This window comes from Vanellus vanellus, assembly GCF_965231255.1.
Source record: "Vanellus vanellus genome assembly, chromosome: 3".
In the NCBI taxonomy this organism is placed as follows: Eukaryota; Metazoa; Chordata; class Aves; order Charadriiformes; family Charadriidae; genus Vanellus; species Vanellus vanellus.
The window spans coordinates 54,577,204-54,599,449 of record NC_138907.1 but is presented as its reverse complement, the minus strand read 5'-3'; the positions used below and the strand labels follow the sequence as shown (position 1 = coordinate 54,599,449).

Genomic DNA, 22,246 nt, shown 5'->3' with positions numbered 1-22,246 from the left:
AAAGGCTGAGAGAGCTGGGACTCTTTAGCCTGGAGAAGAGAAGGCTGAGGGGAGACCTTATTATGGCGTACAAGTATCTAAAGGGTGGGTTGAAGGAGGATGGAGCCAGGCTCTTTTCAGTGGTTCCCAGTGACAGGATGAGGGGCAATGGGCACAAGTTAGAACATAGGAAGTTAGTAGTAGTAGTAGTAGTCATCTCACTGAACTACTGAAAATACTCAAACCAAGCATTTAACCAAGAGCAGACAAATCTACTGAGTCCTCCCTCTCTGTTACAACTACTGTGGTAGTTCTGGCCCAGGTCGCAGTGACACTCATGCCAAGGAGCACCTTCTCTCGCAAGTACTGTACTAGCTTCAGGAAGAACTACTTGTAAAGTGAGGTGATATTTACTTTGAGTGACAGTGAACAACAGTGGTGCTCATCATTCATCTTGCATGTGGATGGCACTGGATAAAAAGAACTTTTCAAGCAGGAGCTGAAGTTACAAGATCTCATTCTGCATAGTGGGTGGCATAAGAATGGATTTCTGCTATGACAAAAGTGAGCTGGTCTACAGGACAGTATCTCAAGTGGTGTGAACGTGTTACATCTTCCCACATGGATCAGTCAGGGCAAAATTAATAGCGTTTCACTGACTGAGCCACAAAAGAATTAATTCAGTGTTATTTTTTTTGGTTAGTATCAAAAGACTGAGTTATTCAGAGTAAGAGTATCCCAGGTCTCTTCTGCCAAAACCTACTGACACAACATAAGCCATGGAACAAAACATGCATCCATGAATAGATTACATGAAAAAACAGTGTAATTTAAAAAGTCTAAATGCATTTGTGTAAATTTCACTAACTAAAAGTAAACTTTATACCCATAAAATATTCCAAATTTTAAAAAACCTACATATTAATGAAGTGCTGTAAAGCTTAAATGACAAACAATTACCCTTGCAATATGTTTCTTGTCCGTTATGTTTGCTGGCAGCTTTCTAATTATAGTTAGCAAAGATAATCCTTGTTAAAAATACTTCCTGGTTGTAAATAAAGAGCTGAGAAACAGTTAGCTTGTCATTTAATTTATGATCTCGAGAAATAAGAGAACAGTCCTGTTGAAATGAATGGAGTATGAGTTGTACCTCTCCAGATGTTTCAATCTGCCTGTGGAGTTGTGAAAGATATTCAATTCATTCTTTTTTAGCTTTTTGTCTACAAGAAAGAAAACTAGAGACAGGTTTGTGGGGTTTTTATCATTTCTTAGCATGGACAAGGCCTATTTCTGTGTTGATAATCAGCAGCAAAACCCGCAAGTACTGAAACAGTACTCTGGCATTACGTTAAGTGGCTTTCTGTTCTTGTAGTCATTTGCACAAAACATTAACTGAAATCAGGATCTTTACTGATCACTAATTAATCAACAGCACTCAGAACTCTGACTTTGCTGCCCTTGCCAAATTTCTAATGGCATAATAACATAATAAAACTTTATAAATATGTCATGGTGTTTTATCTAGATATCATATATTTTCTTTTTTTTTTTCTTTCAAGCCCGTTAGAAAACACTGTTTAGTGGTGAAAAAGAGTTGGCATAATGCATTGCAAGGGTAATGTATATTAGAGGTTGGTGGAACAGTTTTATGTAGATATTTTGAAGTCCCTTCCGAGAAAACGTACTACTGCATTTCTTCAATAGAAATAGAAGACCAGCACAGGAACTAGTAATTGAAGAAACTCTCAAAACCTGAAACCTGTATTATCTCTTTCTACAAATTATATTTTATTTTCCCTTCTAGGGGAAATACTTAATACTTTTAAAAATGGGATTATGGATATAACCAGAATAAGAAAAAAAGTTAAGTTTCTTAGTTCCATTAGGTCTCTCCCTCTCCCCCATACAGGCGTAAACCAAACATCAGGAAAGACTTGATGAAGAGTCTTGAAGAAAATGGAGTAGCAGAAAGCATTTTATTCCTGCCCCCCATAAAGTTAAACATGATAGAGGAGGGGGTAAAATGGGATTTTTAAGATGTTAGTGATGCCAGCCTCTTTACAGGACTGTAGAAAAGTAACCACGGTGACTACGGAGTTTGATATTGATCAATGTAATGATTCCACCAAGAAATTGCTCTCCCTACGCAATGCCCTGCATGAGATTAAACTCACTGCAACCCTTTCTGCATCACCCTTTTGTTTCTTCTGTACAGCACAAATATCTAATAATTTATACCAATGAAAGGTACACAGCTGAAGAACATTAAATTACAGTTAAAAGAACAACAGTGAGAAATGCCAGGGTAATTATGTTTTCTGCACATTCCTTTCAGTTCATCGTGCATTCCTCAAAGATGTTTGACAATCATACATAATGTCTCCTTTATTCTTCTGTTTCTCCTTAGAATTTTTTTATTGAAGTGCTATGTAATATAGGCTTAATTTTTTTAATTTTCTGTTATAGAGGCCAAGCATGTCTTATTTGTGTGATTCAAAGTTATAAATGAACAACAGCAGAAAACTCTCCTTATTAAATCTCAAACCTTTGCAAACCAACCTATGAAATATGTATTCAGAGGGAAGTTTGCCAAACCTTTTGTCCAAACTCCACACTTTTATTACCAAAAGTGCATTAGTAAATATTGTGCCTGCTGTGCTGTATCCCCCTCCATACTGCCCATTAGTCCCTTTTTCTTTTTTTTTTAACAGCATTGAGATTTTACAGGTTCAGGTTTTCATTGATTGAATTCTACCATGACAGAGAAAACTCAGACTACAGAAATACAAAAACTTCTATTGATTGCCATTAAGAAAAAAAATCAAACGGGAGACAAAAAGGACCAAATAAAACCATATCAGAGGCAAAGCCATTTGTTAACTTTGGGTTCCATAGTAAGGCAATTCAAGAGGACAAAAGAGAGAGGATTAATCATGTGTGTGGGTTCAGTTCAACCAAATATCTGCCATAGCCCAGGGTGCACACACCTTGCTAAACCTGGGCTCCTTCTTCCAGCCAAGCAGAATAGTCACTCCTTTCCAAAATGTCTCAAATCCAGACTGCCTCTGTCTGAACTTGTGCAGCAGAGGAGTTTGTACATTGGCTTTTTAATCTTTCACATCCTTCCTTTACAACCCCAGAAAGGGCAGACATGCCAACCAATAGTAAAGAGGGTGGCAAGAACAATTATCACTCCAAAGCCACCATGGTGTGCTGGCACACTAAGGACATCTTTCTCTAAGACACTTCTCTCTGTGCATGTAAGTGCATGTTACCCCTCGGCACCAGGAAACAGAATAAATGATGCTCATCTGAAAATACAGACGTCTTGCATCATTTTGACTTTCTCTTACAGATTCATTGCTACCTAAAGTGCCTTCTCAGCTGCAGTTCCCTAATTTTTTCCACATTCTCCGTGTGCAGTAAAACTGTGAAGAGTGCAGTATTTTTTTTTAAATACTCAACAGAGGTACAACTATATCATAATCTACAGCTATGTCACTTCTCAATATTTTACATTTCTCATTCAAGGACAATCACAAAAAGCAACTTAAATGAAGTAAAGGTATGAACTTATGGTTGACTAAGAAGAGTGTATGTTCTTATAGAGAATTAAAATACTCTGATTTCATGGAATCACAGAGTTTCAGAGTTGGAAGGGACCTCCAGAGATCATCTAGTCCAACTCCCCTGCCAAAGCAGGATTGCCCAGAGCACATTACTCAGGACTGCGTCCAGGCGAGTCTTGAAAATCTCCAGGGAAGGGGACTCCACAACCTCCCTGGGCAGCCTGTGCCAGTGCTCTGTCACCCTCACCGTAAAGAAATGTTTCCGTGTATTTGAACGGAACTTCCTATGTTCTAACTTGTGCCCATTGCCCCTCATCGTATCACTGGGAACCATTGAAAAGAGCCTGGCTCCATCCTCCTTCAACCCACCCTTTGTACACCATAATAAGGTCTTGTACACCATAATAAGGTCTCCCCTCAGCCTTCTCTTCTCCAGGCTAAAGAGTCCCTTTCAAAACTAATTTTTAAAAATTCTCATTTTTCAGCCACCTGTCATTGAATCATACTATAATTCTTCTTCTGATGTTTTTCTTCCTTATACCATAAAATGAACAACTGGGACCTTAAACTTTGTCTCTGAACATACAAGTCTTGCTGTACAAAACAGTAAATATAATTGCTCTTGATTGACAGAGTTGTTGAGTCTCATCATAACTGTTCCTTCTACTCATGTTGTGTTTTACAAAGGCACCTCATTTGAAGAGGTTAGAACAATTAAACAAAAAAAGTAAGAAAATTAACTTAATCTTTGCCTCTTTCCCAGAATTTCTTTATATATCTGAACAACCACCATTAAATCCTATTGACAGTTCTCTTGAATCCTATTTCAAAAGCTCATTTAATCACTCCAATCAAATAAGTTTTTGTGTCAGCATCATTTTCCTCTCTTTAAACTATATCTGAAATTAGTGAATAGATGAAGATTTAAAAGAGTATTTAAAACTAAGAGTACTCTACATCCCGATGATACCAAAGCAAATGAAGTTCAGAATCAGCTCTTTTCTGCTTTATTTTCCACAACTCTGTTTTATCTAGCTGCTGCCAACAGTGAAGTTTAGATCAGTAAACAATAAGAAATGAAGGAAACTGTCAAGGTCAGTCTGCTTGCCAGACTGTGGAGCTACTGAAACTCAGTATTCCTCCTCAAGCTTTTTAAAATAAATAAATTCTACCAGTTATATCTAACATCGTTCTTCTCTTTCAAGACACAAGAATCCAGACGTTGCTTCAGCAGCATGTATCATGTTGAAAGTAGGGGAAGATTACTGGAAAAGTCTTCTTTAAGTTGCAGTAATCAATTCTGTTCTGACTTCATTAAAGCCATCCTCAAAATAAACCAGTAGTCTCTGGTTCTGTAAAGACCTCGACCCTCAGACAACTTGCCCTACACTTCTGCCCCTTTATCAAACTTCCTGTGCAAGGCCATTAAAACAATTTCTGACAGATGCTGAGGTTTGTTTCTCAGCCTGACTTACTTCATTCCCCAAGCTAGCTCCAGGGCAGCCAACGCACTACTATCAGAGCAAATTCACAGTACCAGCGGATACTCTGCCACCAAGTTGTGTGCTTGCAGGATTGCACCAAGTGTGCACACTGGAAAGACTTACTTTCTTCTGTACTAGTCATGACAGGAAAAAAGATGACAGAAAAAGGACATGGACCTGATGGAGCGCGTCCAGAGGAGAGCCACGAGGATGATCCGAGGGCTGAAGCACCTCTCCCATGAGGAGAGGCTGAAAGAGTTGGGGCTGTTCAGCCTGGAGAAGAGAAGGCTCCGGGGAGGTCTTCTTGCGGCCTTCCAGTACCTAAAGGGGGCCTACAGGAGAGCTGGGGAAGGACTTTCTACGAGGGCATGTAGCGATAGGACGAGGGGGAATGGCTTTAAACCGGAAGAGGGCAGGTTCAGATTGAACACTAGGAAGAAGTTTTTCACTTGGAGGGTGGTGAGGGACTGGAACAGGTTGCCCAGAGAGGTTGTTGAGGCCCCATCCCTGGAGGTGTTCAAGGCCAGGCTGGACATGGCCTTGGGCAACCTGGTCTAGTGAGAGGTGTCCCTGCCTATGGCAGGGGGGCTGGAACTTTATGATCTTCAAGGTTCTTTCCGACCTAAACCATTCTATGATTCTATGATTTCTCAAAAACTGAACTCTGGCTGAGGTGGGGCAAGAGACATGCCCAGAAAGTCAAAAAAATGCATTATGAAGTAAGAAGAAAGGATATGCATATGAAATATTCAAGTTAAAAAAATCTTTGTTTTCCTCAGCATAGATCAGAAGCTTTGATCTTAGCCTGTTCCATCTGTTGCGGTGGTAGGACTATCCATCCTCTCTCTATCCTCCAAGTCTGAACATTCCCGGGAGCTCCGCAGGCCAACTCACACCTGATAAACACTCCCAACTTCAGCTACCAGCTCTGATCAGGTAGAGCAGGAACGCGAATAGCCATCATTCAACACCCACTAAGGACATACCCACAAGAAAAAACCCAGATTGTTAGAAGGTAGTTTTCCTCTTGCTCTCTGTAGTTTCACACTTCAGCATTTTCTTTGAATTACTGCTGTGTGATCATTTTAATTGCATTGCTGCCCAAGTCCAGGCAGTGTGCCTCCACGTACAGCCTTTGCCCTCTCCTCTTCCACTCGGGGCTGAGGGCAGAACCTCTCCTCCAGCGTGTCACAGCTTTCTGTTGCCTCCTGCAAAACTTTTTAGCAGAGGCGCAAATGCTTTTATAGAGAATTCAAGGATTTTCGCAGTAGGTTTTTCCTTTTTCTAGTTACCCACCCAGACCCTTTAACAAAATTAATCTTCATATCACAGTTTAAAAACAACTGTTACACCTCAAGAATGATGACAACAGGTTTGATCGACATAGATTTACCGTTACCTGCTTTCCAAAGCTCTCAAGCACTCATAAATTGTTTGAAACACAAAATATGTTACACAGATATGTGACAGAGCAATATGTGATAGTACAAAGTCCTCACTGATGCTTTTTTAGAATGCATTATCTGTAGGTCCAATTCATAGTCACCCTACACACTTAAAAAACCTACTTTTTTTCCAAACTCAAAATGATAACATTTTAACACAGATTTCCTTCAGCCTAAAATGAACTACCCCAGGTCTGGCTTACTATACACTCTACCTTCTAAAAATTTCTTTTACCTCTGGTGAAAAGCTATCCTTCTCTCAAAGCTGCAATCTTTGACCTTTATAGTATTGGCAAACAGCGCATAGATAAATGCTGATGGAATGAGAAACCTCAAGTTTAGGATTGCTCTGAGTAGAAAACATCAAAATCTCCATACCTCCATAACTCAGTATTTCTTATTATTAGGACTCTTGCTAACCAAGGTATTTGCACATTTTTTCAATATTTACATTAACATCAAGCACTATAAAAACTTCCATAAAGAAAATGACAGCAAGACAATCAACACGTGTCGAATTTTGAAGGAACTTTGCACAAAATTATGAATGGGCTCTACACATTTCAGTCACTGCTGTTCTGCTATAGGTGTCTGCAAATAACTTTATGTTTTTAAATTGATTATTTATTCAGCTTTTTTCCCCTTTACTCTACAGTTTATACTCTGGATGAGCCCCACGCATAAGAACAAGCCTAGTTTCAATACAGATACTGTATTACACTGGAGCATCTCTGCTGTTTCCTATCTGTTTGAGTGGGGATTTTAGTTAGGGTTTGTCATTGATTTCCTTTTGCATATTTCTAAATTATACAGTATGCAAAGCAATAAACATGAAAATATATAGTATGTGGAGCATAACACTATGTAGAGAAACTCTTGATGACATTTCTACTTAGTACCTATGTTTTTCTGCCAGGTTATGGTGATAAGACGCTCTGTTATGCTTAAGGAAAAAAGAATCGAGGCAAACTTACTTGATATAATAGGGCACTTTGTTATGTGAAACGGATCTCTGCCATGGAAACTGTACTGAGGCTGAGGAAATAAAGAGAAGGTAAGTATTAGAAAGCACGTGTCAAATAAAAAAATCCAACTATCTTTATTTATTTTACAATTAAAACAATTAGAATAAATTAAATAGGAACAATTAATATTTCCCAGACAACTTTCAGTAATTATAAAATTAGCTAGAGAAAACAACAGCAATCTATCAATGTGATTCTAGGCATCTATTTGATGCCAAGCTGGAAATAAAACAAATGTGGTCATTCTACTTCAAAGAAGGATAATAAATTCTGAGCAAGCAAGCTATCCATCCAGGGAAGACGGAGACACTGGATTCCTACTTCCATAGAATTATTATCAGTTGAAGCTTTGAAAATAAATGCTTCCACTACTACAATTAATGCTCTGCAACAGAACAAAAAGGAGATATACCAACCTTATTTTTAATAGTTACAACCCTTAGCTCCTATTTGCAACTCAAATTAATATTAACACTGTATGACCAACAAAAACAGCATTAAAACCTGTCTTTGCTCTCCTTGCTGAACAGCAATCTTTGCAGACTTTATGCAAGTCTGATACATCAACAGATATCATCCATAACATCAGGAAGTCTTCTGCACACTGAGTTGCAAAAGGCATGAAGTCATACACGACACTACATCTCTGCTTATCTAAAGATCCCAGAAGATAAAAGTGGAAAAACTGTTCGGGCCAACAGGACTGCTGGTGCACAATTTAAAAGTAGCTATTTACTGAAGGACCATAGGTACGTAGATGTCCTACCAGAAATTCCCAGACCAGTGCCTGGTTAATTAGAGTTTTATCATAGAAGAAACTCACTTCACTAGATTCACTGTAGAAGCAGAGACTGAAAGAACAGGTAGGAATAATTGATCATCACAATGGGATGAATTTGTACTGTACACATACGCCAACACTTCCAAGACAGAGTACCTACTCTTAGGTGCTAACACCACTGTTTGAAAACCTGGTAAAATGAGCCACAGCTTTGATCCACATTGGACCTCAAGTAATTAAGCTCTCAGTTAAGCAAGCACGGCCCACTTTAGGGTTCATCCCTCTTTGGAAAAAAAAAAATCCATTTGAAATTAACTGTCTCCTCTTCCCCTAAGACCTCTCAGGCTGCAGCAAAGAATGACGAGCTGCGTGAGCCCCGTGGGCTGCAGGGTCTCACCCTGCTCCCAGCCGGCTCTTCCCTGAGCAGCTAAATGCCTGTGACCTCTTCCTGGACCAAACAAAATTTCATGGCTAACAATTTAAGAAACATTCATGTACTGAAAGACAGATTAACTGGGAAGAATATTTGGGAAACTACAGGAACCAAGTAAACCACATTATTCACTGGGAAAAAATAGAGAAAATTCCATATCACTATTTAAAGAAGAAAATAATATTTGCAATAAAGGGGTAGGTAGTTACCTGGTAAAGAAAAAACATAGTAAAGGCTAAAAGCTCAAATAGAGGTAGTTAACTAAAAAAATAATCCTTAAGCATTCAAAACTTGGGGGTGAGGTGGGGGGGAATGAAATTCCCATTCTTTTTTTAAGATCAGTTTCTTGATGAAAACTAAACAGAGTAGTTATCGATTCTGGCACTCACTAGCAGGCCTGCAGGTATTAGTAAGGCTGGACACCGCTCAGAGATGCTCTGAGCAGGCCACTTGAAGACCATGGCTCTTTGTTAGGGAATATGCGGAGTCAGCGCTCCAGGGATGTTCATGGATTCTTCTAAGAAAGCATACGAGAAACACAACGGAGAGGAAAGCATACGAGAAACACAACGGAGAGGAAAGCATACGAGAAACACAACGGAGAGGAAAGCATACGAGAAACACAACGGAGAGGAAAGCATACGAGAAACACAACGGAGAGGAAAGCATACGAGAAACACAACGGAGAGGAGAGGAGAGGAGAGGAGAGGAGAGGAGAGGAGAGGAGAGGAGAGGAGAGGAGAGGAGAGGAGAGGAGAGGAGAGGAGAGGAGAGGAGAGGAGAGGAGAGGAGAGGAGAGGAGAGGAGAGGAGAGGCCTTAGAAAATAAATGAATTTCAGAAAAAAAACAAGTTATTGTTTCTAAAGGTAGGAGACAGCAAAACATTTTTTTTTGCAAAGAATAACAGACTATAAGGATTCTTCATCTTTATCAGTATTAGGGATGCGTAAAATTTACTGATCAGTCACTAACTTGCAAGGAGGTTACTTTCCATCTCAAAAGCACTGAAAAAAGAGCAATCAAATTCTGCCTAACACTGATGGGAGGGGAAAAATAGCTCAGCCAAGAGAGGAATCACAGATTGCAGTGGCCTACTAATACTACTTTACCTCAGCCTCCTACTGCAGGACATTTTAGGAAGGGTCAATATCATATTGTTTGCTAGTCTTCAAAAATATTCTGAAGCATTTCCCTAGCAATGGTCTGGGTGAATACATGTAATTGGTGTTCCAAGAACTCCAACAGCAGTATTAAATGCTGCACTGTGTCTTTTTAGGAGAGAAACATTTTACCAGCCACTGCAGAGGTGAAATCACTGCATTAAGGGGGCTGGAATCAGGGTGCTAGATAATCTCACCTTGGCTCCCTTTCCCATGAAAGGTTGGACCAGATGATATTTTGTGGTCCCTTCCAACCTGGGCTACTCTATGATTCTATGAATCTGATGAACAGGTAGAAATAGGTATTTTTAGCACAAATTGCTGATTAAATGACAACTGGGAGCCAGTCAGCTGAAAACGGTGTGACTGCAAGATATGGTCTCTTGTTAGGATTTGGAGGAAGAGTAACAGGTAAGTGAGGTAAATTTAAAATAGCTGCTGTCAAATGAGCACAGATAAAAACCTCCCCTCTAATTCAGAAGCGCAACTTTGGAGATAAAGATTTGCACGAGACATACATATCACAATCTCAGTTTAAGGAGTTTGAGGTTATTTTATTCAGGCTGCCGCTCTACTTGTTCCTCACAGTTAGAAGTCATTTATGGCTGCTAAAAATGTTTGAAAAATTTGATTTAGAATACGCACTATTTCAACCTGTCAGAATAAACCCTTCAGTTTTCCAGATTTAATGATTTTTTTATTACTTTCCTTTTGAAGTTACTGTCCCTGACTTTCATTTAACAGACTTCATATAAAATTGTAGGTATTAAGTTCTGTAACTCTGTCTAGTTCAAGCTCTTTTAAAACAGATTTGGTTTTTTAAGAAGTTTTTTTCTGTAGCTTGTGTGGGGAAAGAGACTGTTTGTTTTTAACAAATAATTGAAATGGACAACTGCATATTATTTGGTTTTGCAGGACTGTGGTACTTGGCTATAGTTCTTTGTGGTATCTGCCAACATGCATTCTGGAAACTCTCCCTTCTTGACTTTTGTATGTAACATAAACTGAATGTCCCCTTACGCCTGGAGAAGATGCCCTAAGCAAGGCTGAGGCGTGCTGATAAGGCACCATGTAGTCTCTTTAGACATAAATCTAAGATCGTTTTATCCAGCAACAAAGCCAGTTCACCACTCACTCAGTCCTGTGAATGCAATTATTTGTTGTGGCATGCTGTAAGCCAAATCAAGGAAACTATCCAGGTCAAGGCAAACAAAACCAGCCAACCCTGCCTGGCAGGCTTCCGTGTTTTACTTGTTGACTGTTTAACTGATTTTTATATTTTTTTTGGTCTTTTTTGTCTCCAGATCAGTCACCTGAACTTTTGCATTGGTCCAGGTGAGGAGAGGTGAACAGCCTTAACAGTGACACAGGAGTGAAGTCAGGAACTTCTCAAACCAGCTTGAGTAGGGGAAACTGCATCTTCTCTACGTTGCTTCCTAGTGTGTTTTAACTACACAGACTAGCTGACTACTCTCCCAAACAGTTAATTGGATGTTTCTCAACTATGCCAAAAATACCACTCTATCTATATTATTTTTAGCAAATTATTACATAGGTGTACTGCCAGGTCAAGATTACAAGTTTGAGACAGGAAGGGCTACAAAACTATCGTGGCAACACTATGCAATACTTCTAATGGGATTTAAAAAACAAAACAAAACAAACCCCCATACTTTTAAAGTTGCTTGTTTGTTCTTCCAATTAAAAAAAAAAAGGACAAAGTGGCTCCAGGAATCGTTATTTTGTGTCACGGCTGTAATATTTTAAATACACTGCATCTTGTTTACCATTATGTTTACTGAAAAAATAGTTGTCAATTTAAAATAAGAACATGGTTGTCACATAACTCAAGAAAAAACCCAAGATTTATTTATTGTTTCAAATTACATTAGCTGTTTAGCTCTACAGTGACATACAGCGCTTGAGAATCTCTGGGACAGAGCTGCTCATTTTTATGTTCACTTCTCAATTCCTGCAATAATTTTATCTTTATTACTGAAGCCCTCAATTGAAAACCAGAGAGCTTATTGGGTTAATGTTTTGTATCATGAACTCTGATGATGGCATATAGGCTACAACGTCAGAAAATCAACACGGATCTTGATATCACAACCTATCTATCTGTACTGAATAAGTCAAATGAAAATGAGTGAGCAAAACCATCTGCTTTTGCCCTCAGTGTATGTGGGATTATAGGCTTACATCTCTAAAATTTTCACTAAAAAGAAAAAGATGCAAGGATGGGTCTCAAGAGGAAGTGATGCAGGTTTGCTTTCCCCACCCCTTTATTTGAAGTTCCAGGAATGTATAACATGAAGCCTTTAATCAAAAAAAAAAAAAAAAAAAAAAAAAAAAGAATCCAGGCAGGTCTTCCTTTGTGTCTTCCCAGCAAGTGTTGAAGTGAAAGGAAACTGAGGAAAGAGGTGGTTATGAAAACAAAGATTCCGGAACCGCCACCAGTCAGACCTTGCAGCACATGGAGGACAAAGAATAAAGCAACCAGGGGTGCAACCGTAACTCAGCAACATACTACAGTGGATCCCCAAGGGAAGCACACCAGTGAGAATGTCACTGGAGTTATGAAGATGAAACTCTCCTACAAAAACAGGGAGGTAGACAACAACATGGAAGACGAACTTTCTGTTCCTCAAGCCATAGGGAAACCTGGAGTACAGAGCAGTCAGTGTTTGAGAAAGCCATCACATCTCACACGCATCTATTAATTCAAAGAACTTACTGGAAAGAAAGTGCTGCGATGCAGGCCCAAAATCTCGGTGTGCCTCTTGTAACTGTTTAAGGCGATCCTCTACAGACACCTACACATAAACACACGTACACAAAATTTACATTACATTTACTTTGTAACACCAGGGCCATGATAACAAAATCACTTGTTTACATTCATTTTAATTAAATAACTTTAAGCTGTGTGTCATATCACATATTTGACATCCAGCTATTCGAGGCTACTTTTTTTCTTTCATTTGCTTGATGAACGTCATGTTCCTCTCTTGCAGTGTTCTTGTATGAGTGCTGCAGATCAATAACAAACAATAGTAGTTTCGCGGTGACTATAGCCAACTGCTGAAGCTTCTGACCTCCTCCCAACCCTTCCTTTGTCCAAATTTCCACAGTCAGCAGGTCTCAGTTTGATTGTATTGATCTCACAGCTGCCTTTCCAGCACGGAACCATTTTGGAAGATACCACTTCACTGGCTGACATGACTCCCCCCGGTTTATTAATTGAAACTGCGCTAGCACACCCAGCAGCAGTTTGGCTGCTTAGTTAACTCAATTTGAGAGGACACAAAAAAAAAAAAAAAGAAAAAGAAAAAGAAACCCACTACCAAATAACATTAGAAAAGGGAAGGACACATTAATAGTTTTGCCTCCCAGGAGTGACCAACTCAAAACTACTAGCCCAGAAGCTGATGACCAGGTTTTGAAAATTCAGTCCCACTACCCTCAGCTAGAGAGGCGACAGATCCTCCACTCTTTCCCCAATTATTTCAGACACTTAATATCACCCTTAGAAACCAGGTAAAGAAAACAATAGCAGCTGACTCACAGTAAGTATTTCCTACAAAAAAAAAAGAGTGAGAAAGTGCAAAAATTGATAAATTAATTTTAACTGACATTAGAAACTTCATTAAACCATGCACTGTGAAACTGCATGAGTTTGAACCGTAATCAGGACCATTGATTTACCCGTCTCAGACCATTTAAGTACAAAAATCATAACTAAGCAATATGAATCTCTCTCACAGCATACCTTCTTCTGTTGTATAATGTTAATGTGCTATCGCTCACATCTTGTTATAGCTCTACTAATACTTAAGTCACTTTAGGGGAAATTCCCTGCAGAAACTGCATATTGAAAACCAAAATAAAACAGGTTTCACAGGAGCTGGAAACACAACAGAAATATGTACACCAGTTTTCAGTAATAATAATTTATGCAGTAAAAATACTGCTATAAGACATACGAAAAAGCATGCAGCAATAGTTCCCACTAGTCTCCAGAGACTAATGCAGTCTCCCGAGTAAGATGATGAGACAGCTTGAAAGGAAAAGCTTTTTGGTCAAGCCATGGAAGGAAAGACAGCTCCCTTTGTTGCTTTGATACCACTAAAGTAACACCTTAAAAATAGAAATAATGAACAAATCATAATAGTACATCTTTTAAGAGAACAGAAGGAAGTGAGAAGCATCCCTCCCCTCCACCTACTGTGTACATTTATAAGAGTACCTGTAAAAGTTTCCACCGCATATTCAGATCATCCAGTTGACGAGACATCTTTAATGATGGATAAAGGTCAAGTGGAGAGAGCTGACTGGACAAATCATTCACTGTTTTAACTTTCAAGTTGATGGGAGCGATTTCTTCTCTAAAAGCCTAGAAGCGTAAGAAGCATACATTTATGTTTAATGGACATCTGAGCAGCACAAAAGACACCATAAACTCAACATGGTGCTGACTTGCCCAATGCGACAACATGTCCTAAACAGCTGTATGCAACTCTGAATTCTCCAGCAAAGAAAGTTCACTCACTTCCATATTCCTAGTAACACCTTCATATCCATCTTTAGAGAAAAACAATATGAAATTTACTAAAATGCCCATATCCAAATTGAGCCCGTAAAGCTATTCAAATAAGGTTTTTAGTGCCTTTAGAGCGTTTCTTTCAAGAAAAGAAATACGCAACGCTCTATCAGGAGCTTTAACAGTATACAGACTGTCAAGTGCTCTTAAGAAAAAAATGTGTTCAGTAACTACAGTTTTCCAGTATTAAGCAGCTGACAAAAATTCAATTTAAAAACTATTATTGAATTAGCAAAGCATGAAGGAATGTATCTTCTAAGGAAAAGAAGTACAAGGTTTTACCTGATTAGAACTGTAGAGTAGAACTATTACAATGATTAAAAAGAAGAAAAAGGTATATTGAATCAAACGGAACTAAATACAGTATTAAGACAAAATTGATGCAAGTTTTAGTTACAGTTGAAAAGATGCATCAAACGTCTTTCTTGCTGAGAGCAGTTAATTGTTCAAACCTATAAACGGCTTGATTAAACATCATGAAACAAGCCAAAAGCAACTGGAAAAAATATTTTCTTTGGACAATGCAATTATTTACCTCCCTTCAAAATCTTTCTCATCGCGCCTAGGAACAGAAGTCACCTACTGGCAAGAAGCGTTTGGCTTCTGGAGAGGCAGGAGACCCCTATTACTTCAGCAGGTGTTTCAGTTTTTCCACAGCAATGACAATCTAAAAGATTTTGCTTTACTCTTCTTTACAGAAAAAGCCATCAAGGTATGACAAATCCCTTCTTAACATGATGAGACCTGATGAGATTCATCTGCAGGTCCTGAGGGAACTGGCAGATGAAGTTGCCAAGCCACTATCCATCATATTTGAGAAGTTGTGGCAGTTGGGTGAAGTTCCTGCTGACTGGAAAAGGGGAAACATAACCCCCATTTTTAAAAAGTGTAAAAAGGAATACCCAGGGAACTACAGGCTGGTCAGTCTCACCTCTGTGCCCGGCAAGACCATGGAGCAGATCCTCCTGGAAACTCTGCTAAGGCACATGGAAAATAAGGAGGTGATTGGTGACAGCCAACATGGCTTCACTAATGGCAAATTGTGCTTGACAAATTTTGTGGCCTTCTACGACGGCACTCGGGAGTTTCACACTTACGGTAGTTTTCTCAATGTGATCCGGTAATGAATCTATGAGCAAGTCTCCCACAGGTTTCCAGCCATTCCTCACGTTTTCAGCCTCCTTCAAGTCAGCATCAAGGTCATCCATGGCACACTGCAAGTCTTTCAGTTTTTCTAATGCTTTGTCCACTTGCTTCTGCCAAATACTGGCGCTGGCATTTAGGTTCTCCCATTTCTCTTTTACCTCTGATGACTGCTTACGCATAGCTTTGGCAATCCTCATGGCTTTCTCTTCAGGGGTCAACTCTGCAGAGGGAAAGAAAAGCTACACTGTTGTATTTTTTCTTTATTCATGTCTAGTTAAACAGACAGTGCTCCTGAGGTACCTGCTCAGGACAGTAAGTCCAGAGTCAACTGATAATTTATTTCAGCAGGTACAAGGCAGAAGGAAGTCCACCTCGCCGTAAGAGAAATAACCCTTAATCACCTCTGATGACAAAATAAAGCTTGGTCAGAAGACAGGAAACCATTCCTGACTTCCATGTATTATAATATCCTCAAAGCTAAGGCAGCTTACCGCCATTTTGTTATTTTTGGAGGCACAGGGGAAGGAAAGAAAAGATCATTCTTCCCTACTGGAAACCGCAACAGGGAATCTGGGGACCATTTCATGCAGAAAGAATAAGACCAGTGCTTTATTCCTGGATCACTTACCACCACCTTTCACCCAACCCCCAGGATGTCTTTTCTCTTCCTATTTGCTAGCAAAACCCAAGGTGTACCGAGTGCCAAGTGGTGAGCAGTTCTGCAGCTCTACATCCATTTTTCTGTGTTAACACCAAAGTCCTGAAAGGCTGTTTTAAATAGGTTTTGCAAATCTAAAAATGTTCAATGAACTTATTGACTGAAAGAGAGCCAAGCTTATGATGAACAATTTCTCAGAAATTTCAGGCTTACGGGGAGTCTAAATCCCACGCAACAATGGAAATCCCATTCATGTTAGCAAAGACCAGCTGCCACTGAATAAGCAATGCCAAAGTGGGAAAACACAACCTCAGGATGTAGTCACAGCAAATGATACTGATTATTTCAGTCAATTGCTTATATTCAAATCCCCAATCCCTGGTAAATCTACAAGACATGCGACAGAACTCCACACCATAGATATACCTCAGCCCTCTTTGATAACAAGAACTGAGTCAGCTGGTGACTTCTCTCTTCTCCACAACAGATGATTTCTGCAAACCAGTCAGGGGGTCTATCAATAAGAGAACACGCTGCCTTTTCCAGGGTCTTCAATTTGAGACTGAGCAAGACCCAGACAGTCAGAAAACTAAAAAGAAAACCATAAGACATCCCCAGCAGGTCCTGCTGAGAGGGGCCTTGCTGAAAAAAAAGTCAGGGGTAGCTTCCTTCACTAGGGAAGAGCTGCTTCAGTAATGATAAACAAAGCCAGTCTCAGAGGATTCCCCTCCTACGTAACAACCTTGCAGTTTCTGCAGGCGGAGAAGCAGGCAGAAGGAACTTGATATAATGCAGAAACCAGAGACCAAAAGAAGGGTGGGAAATGTGGCGTACACTGAAACTAAGCCAACTGGCCTCCTTTTCACTCCTATATAAAACCCTTGGAAAAGGTTTGTCACAATGTTCTTGTGATTAAAATTCAAGTGTTGTCTATGAATAAATTACACGCAATCATGCAAAGACGAAAGCACCATTTTTGTCAGAAGTCAAATGAGACATAGAGTCTTCCATTTAGTGGTATACTGTCTTTAAAATCATTATAACTGACTAAGCTCGGAGTTGTTAACTTGGGAGAGAAGGGCAAGAGGGGAACATACAAAAAATGAGGGGATGAAACTTTTTGCTTTTTGAAGGCTTGATGAACATCAAAGTAAATGCACTGACATGGTTGCAAAAGTTGTCTTACTATGCCTCTGGTGATGCAACTATTGTTCCACAGCACTCAACACAAAATACAAAAGAAATCATTAGAATACATTCAATTCATTGCTGAGAAAGGCAGGGACATTTTTCCCACGTGTAAAAGTAACAGGGAGTTGTTTGGATCAAAACCAGAGTTTCTGCCCACCAATTCCACATATTTGTTTATTATTTTTTTAAAGTTTTTTTCAAATCCTGTTAGAAGATTACCAACGGTAACCAAAGGAGATCGGGGGGCAAGGACAATCAACAAGAGCCAATATCGCCAAAGGAAGGAGACAAATGCCTGGGCTGCAGGTTGCAGAGCATGTTTTGACTTCTAGAATTAGAAAAGCTCTTTTAATAAAACAGAGAGCCATTTGAAGAAGGAGTGGAGCTGAGAGGGCCAAAAGAAATTTTGAGCTTACCAATGTATTTCAGTGACTTGCTGGGTGTCATGAGCTATCACAGGAGAGCACTGCTCATGTGCACTCTGCCTCCAAAGGCAGAGGCTAGCCAGGCTTAGGGATACCGCAATGGCAAGAGGGTATTTGAGAAGAAGAATCCGGGGAGGAACAGTTGTGACAAAAACCTGCAATGCTTAAGTAGATGCGAAGGGATATAAATTATGTATGCAGCTCTGGGATATATAGACATGGCAGTAACCCACAATTTGCAATACTGATAGACCAGAATAAAGATGAAGACCAAAGACAGGCTGTGATAAATTGTACCTTGTCTCTGGAATTCCAGCAATTCACGGTAGAATAAACTACATCATAGGACAACACAGTTCTGGGATGATCTTTACCCCAGCTTTGCAACAGATTTTAGAAAAAGGAAAAGAAACAAAGCTTAAATTCTAAGCAAAAAACCCCTTTCAGATAAAAACTGTTGTTTTAAACAAACAAAAAAAAAAAGCCCAACAGCTACAAATTGCTTACATAAAGATATCAAAATTGTTAATGGAAGTAATTTTGGAATTATGCACCATTAAGAATAACAATATACTATTGAAGAATGAATGAGAATCTGCTACAGTCCCGTGGCAAAGGGACTGTGAACAACTTAGAAGCCAAGCTGAACTGCAGCATGCAGGAAAGTTGCATCTAGTGGCAGAGTTCACTAGCACAGGATAGGTATCCTATGATACCTACATTATAACTATAGGTTGAGGACTACCAGGCCTCAGGAGTAAAAGCTGCAGGACTTTACGTGAGGATTAAGGAGGCAACTAGAGTTGGAACACTTTACACAAGGGAGGGAAACTGAGCTTCATTGGAAGGGGACCGAAAACTGCAGACCCAGTAGAGGAAGCCTCCTTTGTTGGCACCTTGAACATGGGAATATAGGGGACGTTATACTCAGAAACTAGACAAAGTAAAAGTTACACATATGCAAAGCTGCAATCTGCCATTTTTATCCAACATCATGTGCTTGCATCATCCCTTACCTGCTATCAGAGCCAAAACCTACCAGTTCTGCATAAAAGAGTAGAAAATTGGAAGGGTTTAACAGTCCTAAACTAGGTTATTAGCAGGTCATTTAAAATGATCAGTCACATGACAAGGAACATGCTGAAAGCTTTAATAAGAGCTGAAAATCTTGGAAAACTTTTTTGTTGTCTATAAAGGTACTGACACAACAGATTCAATGAGTGCTTCTCACTCCAGTAGAAGCAATAAGGAAAAGAGCGGCTGTAGCAATAAATGGGAATAGAAGAGGGGAACAACAGCCTGACTTTGGCCAGCTAAAACAAGGCAGCTTTACTCATGACAGACACATGTGACAGTCACATATTTTGGGAGGGGATAGTTACATATTTTGCGAGGGAAAAAAATTCCAGACTGACTGAGGTGATACAAGTATCCCAACAGAATGGAAAACCGAAACATCTTTAAAGACCGTTTGTCAGATGAGTGTCATTGTGCAAGGGTATCTGCCACACATTTTATTTGAAAAATATTAATTCATTGCAAGACTGCTTTATTTTACATAAGCCTTGGAAGTGCTTATAAACTTGGCCTAAAAAGACATTTATTAGGGAAATAAAGCAAAACACATGTTTTTATGAGCTATAAAACCATTCAGCACCTATTCATTTAAGAGATAAATACATCTTGTATAACTTCATGTTTTCCATCATGAAAAGCCAATTTACTCATGAGAAACACATTACTTTTTGAAGCAGACAACACATTCTCCAAGATACTGGTTGCATAGCATAGAATTGTAAATCTCAAAAAAATGTCAGTGAGAACTTTCTTCTGTGAGTTTGGAATTTGTTTCACCAGTCTGTCATCACATACACTGGCAGACAGAGTTCCTTTTTGCTGTGAAAAAAACACTACGCAGTGGTTGCTGCTTTTTTGTCCCCACTTAATGTAAAGTCTTCTCAATGACCCGCCTTTATTTTTTTAATGGTACTTATTACATTATCTCCACTTCAGCAGCTGCTCAGAAAGTAAGAAAAGCCTATATTCACTGGACCATCCGTTTACCAGGGAGGAAAGATATTAACTGACCCTGCAGTCAGGGAGAAAGTGCAGAAAAAAGTCTGCTTCTGTAGTGGAAAAAACTTGATTTTAATAAGCATCTTTTGTCACAAAGCAAGCAATCGAAGCACCAATGGCTTTTCTGTGTCTCTAGCAGAGAGAGTGCCATGGAAGGAAAACTTTCAAGCTTACACTTTAGCATATAGCTTCCTTACATATTTACATATATGGAGAATACTTACACATGAACGATATCAGTGAAGAAAATACTTCATGCTTAAGAATTTATTTCAGATCTCTTAAACTATTCCTGGCTCTAGGAGTTTTGATTCTAAGCAACTTTGCTTGATCCTCATTATGTGGACTTGAACTAGTGATCTCTTTCCATCTTGCCACAATTACATTAATTCCCTTTCACTTTTGCTATATTCTCAATATAATATGCTAGAACTGAAGCTGACTTCATGACCCCTCTCTCTCCTATTATGTCAAACGTTGTCTCTTCCTTGGTTCAATCAATCTTTGCAGCAAAAAACAATGGGTGTCACAGCACTGTAATCATTAGGAATACTTTCAGAGCATTTGAACAGACATAACGGCACGTTGTCAAACTCCTGGTTTAAGTCATCCCATAGCATCCCATAGCATCTATCTCCAGAAAACTAAAGAAGATTACAGCAATCTTGAGAACCATGCATTTATCCATCTTAATCAGTGTAATTTGTCAATATAATCAAAAGACATATAATACTTTTCACTAAAAACAAGCCACCATTTTGTAATAAATGATGTGATGCAAAGCAAGTTCACAATACTTTTGCACAGCGGAAATCCAACTTTTGTGTTGCTCCAGGAACTTAAAGCAGGTATGCTTAAACTTAACTTAAAGCTTTAGTCTGCTCCTGCCACAAAACCAGAAAAATCCAAATATAACAGTACTGTTACAGCATCACTAAACTACTATGTCTTCTTCCAATTCCTGTTGAAGGAAGAGTACTGATGGAGAGAAGGCTATCACCACTGTATCCCAGGTACTCGAGGTAAGCAAGGAATTAATCTTATGTTTCTTTCCAAAGCACTTCAACTGCAGATTGTAACAGGCCTTTTATTTCTTCCAAAGATCAATAAAGATTTTTTTTCTGGCATAGCACATATGGCAGGTAGCCCCTCAGCAAGGCTGCAGGAGACAGATATACATCCCTTAACAGCATTTCAAAAGAAAACAAGCGCATCTATTTTATTCCAAAATAATACAAACCCAGAAAATATAAAGATAAGTCAGGCAGCACATAAGATAGGGCTCCCTGACTTGATGGTGTCCTGTAACAACAACACAGGACTTTAAAACATCCATGTCCTTAACTTTTTTGAACCTTCTAAGCAAGTTTCCTTAGCCTGTTTTCTCCTCTATACACTTTTTATTTAATATTCTGCAACTTCCAATTTGCTTTCTTGAGGCTCATTTACAATGCTTTTGAGCTATGTTTGCTCTAGAGCCTAAGAAAGGGATTTTCTTCCAGCCAGGTCCTAACCTTTGACATCTATCAGTCATCTGCGCTGCTAGCAGCACAACTGAAATTTCTCTTGCAGACAAAGCTTTTCAGGTTTCTGGAGTCTTTAAAATAAGGCAACAGTTAAACTTTAAGAACACGGCTCCCACCTGGGAAGCATCCTGTGTTTCAGCTAAAACCAGGCATAACATAGCATACAGGTCAAGAATGAATATAACTCTGCTTATATCCTGAGGTCCTCGTGGTTAAAAAAAAAAAAAAAGAAAAAAAGAAAATTAACCACAATGGCCTCAGGCCAGCCCATTCCCAATGCTCAGCTGGGAAAAATTGAGGCTTTAAACTTCTCAAGTTCTCACTCCACACCACTCAGCAAACAGAAACAACTTCCTTGAACTTTACTAATATGACTCCAAGCAGGCAACCATGTAGACTCCACAAGGAAGAAATTCAAGGCTCTATCCAGGTGGACCAAACTTGTAGGTTGACTAAGACATCTATTTGAAAAGGAGAGAGATACTTAGTTTGAGATTCTCTCACAGATAACTGCACATTTCACTAATCTTATGAAGAAACTCTCAAAAATCACAAGTGAATGAGCTCCAGCTAAAACGGAGGCAGCAATGGTCAAAATAGCATACGTAGTTTCTGGGCATGATTCCACTGACCTCCAGTGGGCCACACCTTCTTCATTCTCCAAAGCACTTCTAATTTTCATACTCAAGGCTTCATACTCAGCCAAGCTCCATAGCAGAGAACAAAAAACTTTTCCAGTGGTGTG

At 39.3% G+C, this 22,246-nt stretch overlaps 1 protein-coding gene across 1 annotated transcript in view; it reads right to left on the bottom strand.

Annotated features, from left to right (window-relative positions):
* The window catches only part of LOC309669917 (utrophin-like), a 245,502-nt gene that overhangs the window by 66,760 nt on the left and 156,496 nt on the right, over nt 1-22,246 (bottom strand). The window contains exons 18-21 of the mRNA XM_082480714.1: nt 15,577-15,845; nt 14,126-14,272; nt 12,614-12,692; nt 7,452-7,512 (exon numbers count right to left, since the gene is read on the bottom strand). Of these exons, the coding sequence (XP_082336840.1) occupies nt 7,452-7,512; nt 12,614-12,692; nt 14,126-14,272; nt 15,577-15,845 (556 nt within the window). The remainder of the gene's footprint in view (nt 1-7,451; nt 7,513-12,613; nt 12,693-14,125; nt 14,273-15,576; nt 15,846-22,246) is intronic.